This window comes from Mytilus edulis, chromosome 7 (assembly GCF_963676685.1).
Source record: "Mytilus edulis chromosome 7, xbMytEdul2.2, whole genome shotgun sequence".
NCBI classification, from domain to species: Eukaryota; Metazoa; Mollusca; class Bivalvia; order Mytilida; family Mytilidae; genus Mytilus; species Mytilus edulis.
This window is the reverse complement of record NC_092350.1, coordinates 49,203,003-49,220,797: the sequence shown is the minus strand read 5'-3', so window position 1 is coordinate 49,220,797 and position 17,795 is coordinate 49,203,003. Positions and strand designations below refer to the sequence as shown.

General features: G+C 31.4%; 1 protein-coding gene across 1 annotated transcript; it reads right to left on the bottom strand.

Moving 5' to 3' along the window:
* Positions 1–591: 591 nt before the first annotated feature.
* LOC139481686 (uncharacterized) lies at positions 592–15,012 on the bottom strand. The gene is made up of 9 exons (XM_071265150.1): positions 14,896–15,012; positions 14,436–14,597; positions 12,186–12,304; positions 11,317–11,470; positions 9,412–9,537; positions 7,689–7,865; positions 6,548–7,039; positions 4,839–4,917; positions 592–3,388 (listed from the first exon to the last, which is right to left on the bottom strand). Exons 1-9 carry the CDS (start codon positions 14,960–14,962, stop codon positions 3,028–3,030), a joined length of 1,737 nt encoding a protein of 578 aa, XP_071121251.1. The 5' UTR covers positions 14,963–15,012; the 3' UTR covers positions 592–3,027.
* Positions 15,013–17,795: the final 2,783 nt, after the last annotated feature.

The window sequence follows — 17,795 nt, the reverse complement described above, 5'->3', positions numbered from 1 at the left end:
AACAAAAATGCATGAAATGAATGCTTGAAAGTCTAAAATGGTTGAGTGTTTCCTTTTGTTGCACTGCTGTATGAAATTAGCAAATGTTCTCTAGTTTACATTTTGTAGTTTCTCAAACTGATAGCAAAATATTGCTCATTGTATCGTGTAATATCAGTTTAGACGTACTAGAAGTAATGTAGACTAAGTACTTGTTAGCATTTATGTTTTATATCAACACACTTTTCACTATTTATTATGGTATTTTTGCGATTGACATATTTTAGGATTTGAAAATTTGCGTGTCGAAAAATTTTGCATGGAAAATGACTCATTCGAACAGCTGAACCCCGTCTCCGGGTGAGGGATTTTTCTGGCTTTGTTGAAGACCTATTATAGCCCTTCTGCTGCTCTTTGATCGAGTTGTGGTCTTTTTGACCCATTCTTCATTTTCATTGCATTTTATATCCAGTATTTCCAGGTTTTTGTTTTTGAGAAACCAACAGATCCTCATAATTTTTTTTACAGCAAATTGCCATTATTGTCTTTCTAAAAACACGAAGGTAAGAATTTTACTTTTATTAAATAAAATTCAAGCATAAATGATTTAAATCGTTGCACACACTCATCTCCACAAATTAGTAACACCACAATACCCAAATTGCACAGAGTACATAAATTGCACCTTTATAGCCAAAAACAAAAAGCAGCGGATGTTTTTTTTAGACAAAACATTTTTTTTTGGACATTAATATGCTCGTTTTCAAAATAACTAATTATATGTAGATATGCATAAAACTTTCACAGTATGTATCAACCGATGAAGTGTTCTCTGGAATTAAAGTAAAATCTACGGAAACGTCTTAATGCGACCTCTACAACTAGTCGTATATAAACATAAGAAAGTAAGATATCTTACGAGCATTAAACTCTTAAAAAATGACTATTTAGCATGGAATTATGTCAAAATTGTTCTAAATATTTCAGGAAATTAATAAAACACCTCTAAGTCGATTTTAAAGGATGTGAATCAAAGCATGCATGCAATATAGGTTGTCCTCATTACAGAATCAAGGATCGTTTGGAGGTTGGTCCAAACCCATTTTTACTATGATTCAATTTGATTTCAAAATCAAATTGGAGAAACTAAATAGTAAATAAGGATGTATCTACAACAGTAACACAGAATGCGAATATTTGTTTTGATCATAAATAAAAGTAGGTGAAACAACTGTAAAAAAAAATGCAATTTGGGTTACTCTCACGTTATACACAATAGTTTATCGAAATAAAAATTATCAGCTGTAAAAACAAATGACAATTAATCAGATTACTATGTGAAATAAAATAAGCCTATGGACAATGTAACTATTACATGACAATTATGTATGTTATATTATTAGCAGATTAATACAATACACAATGCGTTATACTACAATTATTTTTTTTAATATTGTGCCAAGCATTTTTGAAAAAAATTAAGGTTAGAAAAGTAATAGAGAAATTTGTAATTTATTTATATAAATGATGTGGTATGATTGTCAATGTGACAACTCCCCACAAGAGACCAAAATGACACCAAAAACTAACAACTATAGGGCAACGAACGGCCTTCAACAATTAGCCAAGCCCAATACGCATAGTCAGCTATAAAAGGCCCCGAAATGTCAATGTAAAACAATTCAAACGAGTTTATATAACAGAGAAAACATAGTGTAATCTTGGAAATAAGAAGAAAATTAAAAAAGAACCTTAGTTGTAATCATATCTCTGACAAGAGGCAGTTAAAAATAATTAACCGATGTTTTTGTGATTTTGATGACCTATATATAGTTTGGCAACAGTTGAAAGTGAAAAATGTAGATATTGAATGACAACAGCTGATCCAAAGTACCATTCATCAAGCAGAAAATATTTAACATCTTAGTTACGTAAAATAATAAGAACAGGTGGCAATCACAATGACACACCTATCCACAAGAGTCAAAATGACACAGAAACTAACAACTATAATGTATAGGTCACAGCTTGTTCTGTAACCATGAGAAAAAAAACCTACAACTTAGCCAGCTATAAAAGGTCTCGCAATGAGAAAGGTTAAACAATTCAAACGAGAAAACTGACGGCCTGATTTGTGTAAGATATAATTACAATCTGTTTATCTAATGATTGTCAAATACATTTTCTTTTGAGTAAACGAAAATCTCATTCAAGTGCATTTACATTCCTGATTTGAACGTCATACATTCACGAAATTGATGCGCACAAACTTCATTTATGCAGCTTGGGATCAAAAGAAAGCAAAAATTGACAAAAACTTCTTTTAATCAAAAGCATTGAATGTAAGCAAATATACCAATATATATAAAAGTAAACAATCTTAGCTAAAAAAAATTTACATGTTTTAAACGTAGTAAAAGTGTTTTGAAAATACTGATTTTCTTCAGTCTTTCACATCAACCTTTCCATGCAGATACTTCTATTTCTTGTATAAAAAAGTGAACTCCGATAACTTTCTTGTATAAATAAAATTAAAAACACAATAATAGTGACTTGTGTGTAAACTAAGATTCAAGTTTACAGTGGTCACTATAATGTTATAAAATTTTAACACTTTCCATGTTCAAAAAATTATATATGTTAGAAAGATAAACATTAATCACATTTTCACAGAACTATTGATTCAATCTGTTTTTACTATTTTTAAAATAAATAGGGCTACAATTAACTTGACTTTTTTGTGGTCACTGAAATATGATATTCACATAACATGAATTTTCTGTGAATGCATCACTAATTTTCCATCTTTCTAAGCATCATTTAGAAGATTTAAAAATGTAATTTACTACAGAACTCAACATTGACCGTCCTTTATACCGACAATCATACTTTACATGTTGAGTATATCAAGAATTTGTAAAGTAAGACCTTTCTATACAAATCCTTGATTATATATTTTAAGGGTCTTGGCGTACTTAGAATGCATGCTTGATGTTCTTCTGGAAATTGAGCAAAGTACATATATCAACTTAATTTCAATTACTCCAACTATATGTCTTTAACCTCGTGGAATTCCACTTCAACATGACTGTAATTTGAAGCACTATCAACTACAAATCGTTTAGGTTCCATCTTAGTTCCAGTCATGTGGTCATAATTGTTTTCCTCTTCTCCTGTATTAGCAATACTGCGCATAGTGTCATAGTTACTTTCTGTTTGATTGTGGGTCTCACTTAGTCGACGATGATCCATGTGGTCGTATGTATCGTCGGATGCGGCTGGCTGAGATTTTTGGCTTGACGTGCTTTTTTCACGTTTAACGGTCGGCTTGTTTACTTGTGCGTACAATACTTCTTTTCCTACATCAGCCATTGGTTGGTCTGATACTGTAAACGGTGTGGTTCTTTTTCTGAATTAGTAAAAGGCAATACTTGAATGTTTGCACTAACCATTTATAACTATGTATTTATCATTATTTTATTTTATAAAGGGAAGACATATACACGTTACGTAGGTAACTGATGATGTTTTTTTTAATGATAACATGGATAAGTTATTAACGGAAAGCTTTTTAATTCTACTGCATGTTCCTTAAATGATTCAGGAACCGAGTAAGACATATGTGCGAGCTTTGAAATAATTGACAATATTGATATTTTCACTGAAAAGTTTTGATTTCACACATGAAACAATTATGTATCTTAGTTTCTTTATTAAAAAAAAAACATGTACTTAACCCCAACCCATTCATACACTAAAATGAAAACATGACGTTCTCAATGTCATTCGTTCAAAGTGCTTTGATCGATCTACTTTCAACAGGAACGCTCAATACCGCATATATAAAAGCAAAGGATGTTTAAAAACCTAAACACATAAAGAGCTGTCTGACCAACAAGAACATAAAAAATGGCCAAATCCACATAAGGCAAAACCTTATTTTCTTTATAATTCAATAAAGGATTGTTAATAGTACTGATTTGATGATAACCTCGGGGACTGAAAGTCCACCAGCAGAGGTATTTACCCAGTGCCATAAAAAATGAAAACAAAACGCAATCATTTAGCACATTAATTATGCCTCATTTTTTTGTCATATATTAAGTTTGATTGATTTCATCAACGATCTACGTTTTTCAAAACAAAAAGTAACAAAACATGTTATCATCAAAATATATTTTCTATCTATGTACTTATGACCGATTGGTTAATTGTTGGTTATCTAAGGCGCTATATATGTTTGTTTAGGAAGAGTTCACATGCTAACATAACATGAGTAACACAATCATGAATATAAATATTATTCTTATGCATCCACATTGTATTTAAGAATCACCTGACTAATTGGGTACACCCGAGGCCTCCCACGATGTATTTCTTACACATTCACGTCTTTATTTTTTTAATTTGCAGCTAGTTTTGTCGGGGATTGTACAACTTTTATCCCAATTGATTTGTATATGCAACATAATTATAACATATGAATCAAAATCATTAAAATATAAAAATATTTCTATAATATTTTAATTGACCATTGCAGGTATTTGAAAAATCGCAATAATTGATTTTCATGCATAATTAGTTTTGTTAAAAGAAGAGGGGATATCACCCATTTTATTCTACATATATTACATGCATTACATACTGTGTACCAAGTAATGCATAGAGAAGTCCCAAAACTTGATTAGCGGAAAGGTTTATCATTATGCACATGCATGTTGTTTTACAAATACAATGTAGCTTTGTGCTGAAGAAACCGACAAATTGTTTGTTTTGAACTAAAAAGTGTTACTCAAACTTTATAAATTCTGCAAGTCATTAGATAAAAGATAGCTACCGTAAAATTAAAACCACTGTACCTTTTACAAAATACAACAGTTGCTATTATAATGATGATTGTCAGGCTTACTGCAGCGATTATTGCAAGAATGGGTATTGCTGTAAATAGTATAAATTGATCAAAAATAATAATTCGACCCTCTTTTTCATCAAAATTTGTTTTTCATTTTCATTTTCATTTTTTTGCAGGACCAGCATACATTATGCATATGTAGTTAAGGAGTAAGCTACTCACTTATTCTATTTTTTTTTCACACACACACACACACACAAGTATATTTTGGTATCCAGCTTTGAATTGTTGTTCACATCTTTCATTTTCTAAATTCCTTTTGTTTGATGTGGATTATTCACATATGTTTGAGCTATTTAAACCAACTGTTGATTTTTACGACCAAAACTAACTTGTATGCAAAATTCAATTTGAAAATGTTTAAGTGAGCAGCTAAACATGAAATTATTAATCGGAATTTATATTGTAGGAGTAAATCCCAGCAATTCATACAGATAATTGTACCATTTTAAGAAAGTTTCAATTTTATTCAGAATCGATATTTATTGACCTCTAGTGAATATATAACATGCACCATAAATGGCCCAAACATTTTACATGTATATCTTTTATTCAAGATGAAAAATTAGTTTGAATCTGGGTACATTTTAACAATTTGTAAACTTAACAGTAAAAGTAAAAAGTTGATAAATAAACCAAAGTTTCAAAGACGGATGTTTGTATTGTTAGTTGATAGGCTAATCCAAAATAAGCCTGAAGAAGAGATGATGTTAAAATTTACACATGCATGTGGATTTCATCCACTTTTAGGCATGGGAAAAGTTTAGTGCATACTAAGACAAACTAAATATTCAGATTTGTTATTTGTAAAATCAAACAAATGGTGAACAGATTTTGGTTGTTGGCGCAAGCAGTTATATGTTTCTGGTCCTGAAATCTAATACTTGTTCGCCTGTTTTCATTAAATTGACTGACATTTGAGTATATACTAATTACCTCTGTTGTGAAAAGAGTTTTCTAATAGCAATCATACAACATTTTCTTTTTTTTGTATTTGATGTTGCAAGATTGACACTGGTATATATAATTATAGATAAACGTTATTCACAAGTTATTCTGTAAAAGTGATTTCGGAAATTGCACGGACTTACTAGATCATTTAAAATAAAAATTATCTATTATAATCAATGAATGCCGATATGTAGGCTGTTCAGTGGAAATGCATAAAACTATTGTTACTAGTCCATGTACTCCGTACTATGGCACTTTTTAATTGAGTCTCTCTCTTGCCCATATTGTAACGAGAAACTGCACTACTAAGAACTGTTCCGTTACGCTATATTTTCTTTTCAGTGTAACTTAAAGTTTCTCAACAGTAAACTAAAGTTGTTTCACTAATTTATTTTTTGTAGCCTATTGCATTGCACAATTTACTGATAATATTTCGATGTCCTAATTTATATACGATAATCTTAGCTACTATTAAGGTACTAAAACGATAGAGTATCACCTGTATGTTTGACATGCTTAATTCTTAGAACATCGTAAAAGACTAGTCAAATAATAATCGTAAAACAGATTTTAGAATTTTTGGCAGACTATTGAGGTTTCCGAATAAAGATTTTTGGCAGTATCAGGACGAGTCAAATAACTAAGGAAAAGACAATTTTAATAAAAAAAAAACCCAAGACAATGTATTAATGAGTCTGTATTTACCATCAATTCCGTCTGATACTGGCACAGATGAAGAAGAAGATTTAAGGGGAAATGTAATTTCTTGAAATCCTGGAGACGTAGTTTCGTGAAATTCTGGAGATTTTGTTTCCTGAAATCCCAGAGAGGCAGTTTTCTGAAAGCCTGGAAATAGAGTTCCCAGCGTACTCTGGAGTTTTGTTTCTTGCAGAACAAAGGATGTTGTAGAATCAACTATAGCTACAACTGATCTTTTTGGTAGGTGAGGGAACGTTGCCATTGTTGGACCAGGCAATGCACTACTTTGAAGAAATGTAGAAGTATGTATACGTCTACTCAAATGTGTTGTATTTTGGGACAGTGTAGAAGATGTTACAGGTGAAGTCCCAGATGAAGCCTTTATAAATCCAGTACAAAGCCCTGGTAGTTTGTCTCTACATTTGCGCAGAATTGTTTCGACGACACCATTTTTGTTAATTTGTGCAGCAACACAATAATATGGTTTTTTGGTATACTCTGAAATAAATTGCATATCAAGATTTTAGTTCTGAGCAGATATTATTTTCTGTATAATAGTTATCCTGGTACCTTTGATAACTATTAACGTGTGTTATCATTGAAACTGATCCCACGGTTATTATAAAGACGGACCCCGGGGAAGTTACGAAAAGAAACAAATATATTACTGACAAATTTTATATTCGATTTAAACTGGACTGATACATAAGGAACAACAGATAAAAGGCATCTTTGATAATAATGCATACTAGACGCTTCTAGTTGAGTTCAATTTACTATGGTACAGATGATATATAAAAACATATCAATTATACCGTTTACGGTTGATATCAACATAAACATAATAAATATGAGGCAATCATCATATGAGGTCTGCTACAACTTTAAAATGTTGGGGCGAATTCCAGAAATGAGCGAAATTATTTATTTGGTGTTTGGATGAATTTTGTATTGTTTTGTTTGCCACCAGTTTGGATTTCAAATCACCATTCAATTAGAGAGATCAACCTACTGTATCTCCAGAGTCGATATATGATGTGAAAATAAAAAAAGTATAAATAATATCCTAAAAATAAGTTTGTAAGGAAAATAATTTTGAACCAAACCAATTGTAGACGTGTAATGTATTCTTTCTTCATTTACTTACCCTTTATTCGTTGCCATCGCCTTGTATTAGAAAGCCAAAATGTTCCCAAAAGCTTAAATGTTGTCCCTTTGTCTAATACTTTTCTATAGCTAGCCAGTTTCTGACATGGACAGTTGTTAAAAGCATCTTTCCAGTTGGATTCAGTTAGATTTCCTATTTTCAAAATGTCTTCCTCATCTGAAAATGCGTGCACTTAAACAATAAAATCTAAATTCGTAGCTTATGCACTCATGCACTTTTGATTGTTTATTTAACCCTTTTCTTTCTATGTTAATATGTAAATTATGTCATCTTAAGGTAGCACAATACAAAGATTTGTTCATTCCCAATCAGACAACTTTAAACTGATGTAATTCATTTCATCCTTCTTTATATTTTATAAATGAGGTACCAAAAGAAAGAAGAAAGATTACTCTTTCGTATTGTGATAATTTCATTATGACATAATTATTACATAATCAATTGTTATGTAATTAGTTGCTATATTATGATGTCCACACTTGAATGAATTTAGCTTCTTTGTTCTTCATAGCATCCCAAAATATTTTATAGATTCCTGTACAACACAGCTTGACCTCCACAACTGTGTCTCAGATTTCCAAAAACATCAATAGAACAAATTTTATACCAAATTGAATTTAGTGATCTCTTATGAATTGATGTTGCAAACTTCATTGAAGATTTATGAGAGAATGAAATACAATAGGAAAAATCTGAGACACAGTTTTGGAGGTCAAACTGTGTTGTGCAAGAATCTATAAAATATTTTGGGATGCTATGAAGAACAAAGAAGCTAAATTCATTCAAGTATGGACATCACAATATAGCAACTAATTACATAACAATTAATTATGGAATAATTATGTCATAATGAAATTATCACAATTTGAAAGATTAATCATTTTTCTTTCTTTTGGTACCTCATTTATAAAATTTAAAGAAGGATGAGTGGAATAACATCAGTTTAAAGATGTCTGATTGGGGATGAAAAATCTTTGTATTGTGCTACCTTAAACTTGTTATATGAAAATTGTGGAATCAAAACATATGTGACACAAAATGAGTTTTAAATAAACAATAAATATCTATGCGACACTTTTACTAAAATGTTAACTATCGTAATTTGTAATTCATGTAGCAAATAATATAATATGACTATGAATTGTCGTTTTTCATTATAGACATGACATTTGTCCACAAATATTTGCCGCAAATATTGTTGAACATGTATTTTGAAATGAAATAAACGAAGCTTTACAAAGGAAATGTTAAAAAGTCTAAATACTGGAATGTTGTTACACACGCAAACATAAACACCTAATTCCACACCAATCCACACACAGCCACACTAAGCCATACCACCTCTACAAGTTTTGGCATGGTCATGACGTGTATGCAAAATAAACGGATCCTAACGATCATTGAATGGTAGGCAAATTAACACGATCAACTACCCCCCCCCCCCCCCCCATTTTAGGAATATCTACATACACATTTATGACATGGTCATGCCATGTATGCTAATACATTAGATGGATCTAAAGATCATTGAATGGTAGGAAGATTTACAACAGCCACACACACCTTAATTGTATTGTCATGACGGGTATGCCACCAGATCGATGAATCAGAAGTTCAGTGGTATGGAAACGAAATCATATTATCTGAGAGAAAACGATATTCAAAGATAGGCATAGTGTTCATTCAAAATGTATACACTCACCACTGAAACATATTGGATACAGTTTTGTTGAACATGTTTTTGCTTTGAAATTCCCATTATTTGTTTTATATTCCAAACAATTTCCGATCGTATCCTTTCTGTAATTACGATCGGTATCAATGGTAACTGAAGAAAATGAAAAGAAAATATTAGTCAATTAAACAATAATTAATAGTTCTCTTTTTTTTAATCTAATCTGTGCAGTACTTAACTTGTAAGCAAGTCCTACTTTAAATAATAAGGAAAAAAACATTACAAAAAAACCAAACTACAATTAATGTGAAAACAATAACCGAAAGATAAAAGTAAAAAACTAAATGTTAGATAATACTTCGAAGTTTAAGACTTATCGGAAAATTATGAAGATGCTGATTAAACACAATGAAGAAACTTGTTATATACTCTACTGAAAAATGTATTATGTGATAATAGTTTCAAGGAATTTGCTTATGGAGATATTGGTTCGACCTCCTTAAGGTTGACCTTTGTTGATATGTAAATTTTTGTTTGTTTTACATATGGAAACCGTTACGGCTAAAACTGCGATTAATTTTGATATGAAGTTTCGTCCAAAAATAACATCATAAACTAGAACATTTATAATCACTGCTTTTTCAACGGTCACAACGGTCAAAGGATTGGTCTGTGCAGCATATTTTTAACATATATATAAACTTCGAACTTTGAACCTGTACACAAATTCTGTACTACCCCGCCCTTCGCTGAGGGTCTTCCTCAGAACTTAATTAGGCCGCTTTCCATATTTATTTATACAGGTTACATAGTTATGTCTCTTCGAGATGAAGCACATAGTTCATATCTTAAAACATGTAGGTAAACAAAACAAAAAACACATAAATATTCTAATTATATCTCTCTCAAAGAGGCGTAGTTTGTGAAATAGCTGTATTTTCACAGAGCAACTTATTTGAATATTTCTGTGTTATTTCATCATTGAAGGAACTTATGCTCAATTAGCAGATTTTGAAGGAAAAAAATATAAAACGATATAGTGATCAATTCTAATGAAATTGTTGATACCATTGTTTGAATCCCAACAAAGCATCATGTCATGGCATCATCCGTCATAAGATGCTCACAATTTACATTGATTAAAATTACGATTCCACCTAATATACTATTTAATGAATCACTACAGCAGTGTAGGATTAGCTTGAAAATTGCATACGACCAACATAACTAATTAGTTGTACAGGTAAAACCAAGGGACGTGTTATATATAAAACTGTAACTATAATCCCCTTCCCTTTTCGCGATTACTAGTATTACCTACCGAATTTGACATCTAGTATTTACCGGGGTTGTAACAACATGAGCAACACGTCGGGTGCTACATGTGGAGCAGGGTCTGTCTACCCTTCCGGTTATCTGAGATCGACATCAGTTTCTGTCGGTGTTCGTGTTGTTTAGTATTTAGTTTTCTATGTTGTGTGCTATTATTTGTATGTTTGTCTTTTTCTTTTTTAACCCTGGTGTTGTCAGTTTATTTTCGATCTATGAGTTTGACTGTCCCTCTGGTATCTTTCACCCCACTTTTATACAGTTTTAATAGTTCCATTAAAATTAAAGATTTAGCAATTTAAACCCCCAATATTTGGTTAGGGATCATTCGAGTTATAAACATTGAGCCAGTGTATTCATCGTTTATATGCATATAACTTGATTTGATAATTGATGATACGTTATTATTGTGTATATATTCAATGACAGAGAAGGATCAGTTATTAACATAATTCTAGGACACTTCGGCATTGGCCTTCCGAAAAGGTGCGAGTCTTTTAACCTTGTTAAAGCGGTTATGTACATTTTGGTTTTTCACGTAAGTATGTCATAATTCTTTAAAGTAATTGCTTCCATTTTGCTTCCATTAAACTTTATATTTACCTTTTTGATAAACAGACAGGAATGCTCTACCGCCTTCAGCACAGAAAGCAAATCGATCTTCTAAACATGTTGCCACATTCGTATCGCACGATTTCACAACATGTTCATTTAAATCTGATTGATTGGGACTATTTAGACATATACAGCTTGATTTCTAAAAAAATAAATTATTTGATATAAATACATGTAGATGTATTATAATTTACTCGTATTAGAATTATACACGCCATGAGTTTTATTTTGAACTATGTTTACTGCCGAATAACGATTTTTTTAGACATCCATGGAAACCTCGAACATCTAAATATTAATGATTATATACTAGTAACCGAAGGAACGCTTGATTTGGATGTGAATAGATTGCAATAGGATTTTTTTATAGTGATTGTTATCATTGATTGTTAAATGCTTAATGAACTATTATATTATTTTTCAATCCTCTGTGCTGAGTGTTATTGCGTTGTTAATACCGGATTCTGTCACTCAGTTTTGCAATTTTAGCCGTTTTTTTATAACAATGCCTTATAAGCAGAAGGTTATGCTAGTCATGAAATCAGGCTGAACCATATAATTTATTCTTAAAATATAATTAACCAAATCAGGAATATTGCAGTAATTATCTACATAACGTTCTATGTTTTGTTGTAGTTCAGTGTTGCTGTTGTTCGTTTGTATTCCTGCTATAGGTATTATGTTTAGTTTGTTTCCCAGATATATTTTTGCTGAATCGAATTATGACTATTGAAAAGCAGTATACTCCTGTAGCCGTTATTTATAAATACATGTATGCATACAATTAGTATTATATAAAAGAAAAATCAACAATAACAAACAATCATATCAGAACTCTTTATATGTCCATTAATTACCTGTAAACCAAAGAATTGATATCCATTGCAATATATAATACATTCTTGAAGCTGCTCTCCTGATGTAACCTGTTTTTCAAGCCTGTACAATCCTCTTTCATGCCGAAATTTGAAGCAGCCTAGACGTTAGAAATATTATAACAAGAATAATAACACAGTTTTATAAGCAGTATGATATCTAGTAATGTAATAACAGTTACATGATTATCCATGCAGCCTCAGTCGATTGTTGAAAAGGAGGGTAATTGCAGCAGCATACATGTACATGTTCATTGGCCACAATTCTTACGTGACACTTTGAATCATTTATTAACACTAAAGTTGTGATACATGTACGTCTGTATCTCAAGAGTAACTTGCGGTATAGAAATAGTGTCATGCATGTACTTTTCATGCTCCGGAAGTAATATTTGCTAAGGTTATCTCCCGGTTTTGCTTTACGCAATGTATAAATAAGCAGCCACGGTCGTTCGGAATATTCATAAATACTACTAGTTAGCAACAACGTACAGTCAAATATGTATAAATAAGCAGCCACGTTCAATCTGAATATATATAAAATAGCAGCCACGTGCACATTCAGTCGGATTAGGACACTAAAGTCTAATGCTTTTTGGATGAATAGTGTCGCTGTTTCTTTTTGTATATACGACAAATCTATTGCAAGGATCGCCTTTTGATTATTTCATATATACCCTCGTTCTTCAGTGGCAATTATATTTCAGTCTAAGTGGACCGTACTTACAACACATCAAACAAATAGAAAAACCCTTACTAGGGTATAATTTGTTACTTTGTTTTCGTCACTAATATGAATGAAATATGTGCGAATGAAAATATATATTAAGAGACAATCAATCAATCATTGATCATATGTTCGTTATTATCAAATGTGGTCGTTTTCATGAATTTGATGCTTTTTTTTTATAAACATGTCAGACGACACATACAGTAGAGTTTAGGCAGTTTGAACAATTTCAATTAATAGATTTAATTAACTCTTAATATAATACTGCATGTAGATATGTTGTATACAATGCACTTTTAGCCATTATTAATTAATCTGAACTTCTTTTTATAAATATTCCAAAACGAGAGGATTTCTGAACAGTTGAAGCTGTTTCCCCTTAACGTTTGATACGAACTAAATCGGTTGCTAGCTGAGTGACATGTGCAGTTGAGCAGATATAAGTTAAATGAGATAAGCATTACCTACTTATGATATCAGATTTGAACGCACTGGACGACATGTCATAATAATCATGCCAATAATTTAATAGATTTAAAGTGAAAAAAAGACTCATGAAGAAATACGAATGACATAAGTACATGTAGATGATTATTCCTGGACATTGAAATATCTTCCGAGAATTGTGATAAATGAGGAATACACATTTGTGTTATCTAGACCATACATGTTTAGTGTTTTACAGAGATCTGGTTTGGTCTTATTTACATGCGTGACATGGTTTCATATAAATATTTCAAATCAGACTTTTGTTGTACTCTAGTGTTGTTTGACATTAACCATGGGTGTCAGAAAGATCATTTTTTGTCGTAAGTGGCTGTTCGTAATGCTTTTGTCGATAATTTGAAGACCTGTAGGCTGTTTCTTTCTTCTTTTCTCTATATACATGTATCTATATATTGTCACTCAGAAATTGTCTTATACTACTATGTTGTGTATATGGTTGGATTTTATGCATGCTTAGGAACATTGCCAACTCAAAATTCAACTTGCCTCAACAATATAAAAAAGGTAAAATCACAAACATACTGAACTCGGGGAAAATAAAAAATGGAAAGTCCCTAATCAAATGGCAAAATCAAAAACTAAAAAGCATCAAACGAATGGATAACAACTGCCATATTCTTGACTTTGTATAGGTATTTTCTTGATTATATCTGGTTTTTAAGCTAGATAAACCTCCCAGTTGTAGGACAGTCGTAATCTTTTCCATTATATTGACACAGATGTGTGAAAAAACCCAACATACATAAACGATAAAAATGTCAATAATAGAAGTACATCAGTCATCATTATTTTATAATCTGAATCACTATAAAACAAACAAATATGTAATAACGAATCACAAAAAGGCATATACAATGTACACAAAGCACATTAACAAAGATAAAAGACAACATTACAAAAATTGCAGTATCACAATAAAACAATGGTTACTTTCGTTCCTGTTTGAAATATATATTCAGCACGTTATTAAGATAATAAATATTTAGTTTCCTTACCTAAATACTCTACCCATGGCAAGTATTCTGCAGAATAATTTGTCCATCCCAGTCTTGTCGTTAAAGCAGAAACGTTTCTTTCATTTGTTAGCAGTGTACACTTGTGCTGTGCATCAAACCAGTCAAATATTTCGTTTGTTGAAAATACACGTGATTGCTTTCCTTAAATGAAAGCAATTGTAAATCTGTGTATTACATTGTTAGAAAGTCAGTCAATAAAGTAAATAAAACTTAATAATTAAGTGTATCTAACCTATAACATATGTTATGATACTGTATTACTACTAGTTGGTCATTTATGAAAAGTTCGTATATTTTAAAATAATATTTGTTGTTGTGATATAACAGAATAGTGGACCAGGTCATCGAAATTAAGACCAATTATGATCAATCTCAAACACAGTATGAGAATACAAAAAAACATAAATCAATCATGTTATTCAAGACAGAAACATCTTACCTCGGGTACGTGTGACTATGAAAAGAAATACAATTCCAACGTGAAAAACAAACAGCGACTGCAGCATAGTTTTTATTGTATAAAAAAAAACGATGTCGTTTAAACAACACAGCTACATCAACAAGGAAGCTTTTATTCAAGATTGAAACTAAAGGACTTAATTTCCTGGTATATATACACATACAATTCTGAGTAGGTACAATGTACGGTGAACTGATTTTTATCAACACTTAAACTCAAATTTGGTTTAGTGCAAGTACTGTGTAGTATTTGACGTGTAATGTTTATCAATGAAAGTCTGTCAAAATGATTCAGTTTTTTTTATGTGCTATTTGTTCTGGAAACCCAAATGTATAGTTCGGAGAAAAAACAAACATGACAATCGAAGATTTTTTCCTATTATATGTCATATATATTCAACTTTTTGGATTTAATCTTATATTTCTAACAAAATGATGGGATGGCTAGTTAAAGTAAAAGAATACAACAGATAGTGGAAACTGAAGAGTAAAATATTCATCTATAATTCAGTAGTTAATTGCGTAAATGTCTTTTTTTGATAACAAAATTCAAAGACTTGTTCTCTCGCTGTTTTTCTGAGCCTATCAAAAAGTAAAATCACAAAAATACTGAACTCCATGCACAATTTAAAACGGAAAGTCCCTAATTAAATGGCAAAATCAAATGATAAAACACGTAAAACGAATTGACAATAACTGTCATATTCCTGACTTTACCGTAAAACAGTTAATTGCAAAATTGATATCAACAAAGAGATTGCTTTATCCCTTTTTGTAAATGTGTTGATTTAGTAAGTCCAAAATTTTAAATATTTGTAAAAACCAAAAACTAGCATTTTAACCATCATTTTAACTTATTCATAACACATAAGATAGAGAAACTCAATGTCTGATTTGAAGATATTAAAAAACGATTTGTTACCATACAACACTACTTTTAGTCGTGATCATAAGATTTTTTTAATTATAAATGATTAAATAGTCCCTTTTATTTCTGGGACATTAACGTGTTAGGTGTGCACAAGAAGCAGGAAAAATCCACATTGAAAGACGAGTTAGGCGATCGCAAAGGATATTTCTTTTATTTTATTTCTTTGTTCCTTGAGAAACCTTTAATAGATATGAATACTAGTTATGTCGCAATATATTTAAATATTGGAACTTTAATTGACCCTCAGACATATCAGACTTTTGTCTCACAGTAAAATAGACGGCAAATATTTGTATTACTTTGAAAAGTTTTCAAATAACAATCTAATTACCAGGCTGTTATTTTCGTAATTTAATGTTTATACCTATAAATTAATTTACCAGGTGTGCGTCCTCCTAGTCTGCCTTATTACAAGTACATGTATATGTAAACATAGGTGGATTTTTTTTTCATTTTCCCCCTAAAATAATAGAGATTATAACTTTTTTTCTATTTTCAATAATCTGGTTTAATTCAATCAAATATTTGTGTTGGTGTTGCAGCCTGTAGCTCATTGCCATGTTTGGTATGGCCATAGATGGCGCTCGCAGCTTGAATCAGTATTTTCGAATTCCCGTATCAGCTTGAATCAGAATTTGGAAACTTCCGTTTCGGGCACTTGTTAAGTTGCTGTCGATCAGAAAGCAGGCCTTACACAAATAAGTTAAACTATTTAAAACACGCCCACCCTCCCTATGATAATAGTTGCTGCTGTTTTATATTTTCAGGCACTTGTTTGCTGTATTTGATTGCAATATTATGGTTACCAGTATCCAAGCAGGACCTTTATAGTATTGGAACAAAACAGAATATTTTGAAATACACTTGCGTTTCTATGATTTGGACATTTCTCTTATTAAGCACTTTATTCATATATGGACTATAGTGATTTAAGCATCCATAATTAATTTTAGTTTTTAGTAATTAACAATTTAATTAATTGCAAAGAAAGCAAGACATTCTAAACAATTTAGTTATCTTCGTCTATCCTAAGGCGCAGAGTAAATTTTAAATGGGGGGAGGTCCAGGGAGAGTGGTAGTGATTGGGGGATTATTTCACTCGGTCCTTGCTCTGGGCCTTACAAGTTCTACAATTTGCAGGTTTGAAAAATTTGGTTAGTTGTAACGGGGGGTGGGGGGGTTGGGGGGTTGGGCGTGTTTTCAGATGGGTAACTATGGGACCTCCTTCACCTCATCTTATAGCGGGAAGGCATACACCTGCCAACAGAACAGGTGGGGGCACTAATAACTGGAGCATTGGTAATACGAGTGTTTTCTCCGGTCACTCCCCATTGTAGGTGGTGGTGTCACCGTGTTTTACTACCAGGGGTTTTAGAACACTATGTCAACATAGGTCAGCTGATAGCCAGTGTTATTAGGTAATCGGTAGTCACTCTGGTGCCTCAACAAAATATTATAGAATACTCTGTAACCAAAGTAATGACACAAAGTAAAAATGTAAATTCTAGTCTTGAAAACGTAAATACAAGTTGGTGTAATTAAATGTATGTTTGATTCAAAGGATTGTAAAAGTTATGAATGAAAAACAGAGGATGGAACCTCTACACAAATGAGTATAATATACAGAAAGTCTGTAGTATTTAAATTTTTGTATTTGTGAATTACAATTAACAACAGACAAAGAAAGACAACTCTAGATTAATTTTTAATCATTTTGTGATAAGAAAATGTCAACAACTATTGTCCTTCATCTCATTGTTATTCGTTTAGTATTGATATAGGGTCTTCTTCTATGAGTATTGCAATTAATATCTTTATTGCACTTTTCTTTACTGTTTTGACAAATTACTCGACCTACAGCAGTTGGTCGAGTATCCCTGTGAATTAGTCACTGGATAACAAGGGAATTTATTCAGTGAATTCATATTTATAGGTAGTTTGTTAGTTTT

Coding starts and splice junctions, on each gene's coding strand:
- LOC139481686 (XM_071265150.1), bottom strand. CDS start 14,962: ATGCTGCAGTCGCTGTTTGTTTTTCACGTTGGAATTGTATTTCTTTTC. Junction 9,538..11,316: donor CCTGTCTGTTTATCAAAAAG/GTAAATATAAAG, acceptor CATTTTCTTCAG/TTACCATTGATACCGATCGT. Junction 7,040..7,688: donor GCGATGGCAACGAATAAAGG/GTAAGTAAATGA, acceptor AATTTATTTCAG/AGTATACCAAAAAACCATAT.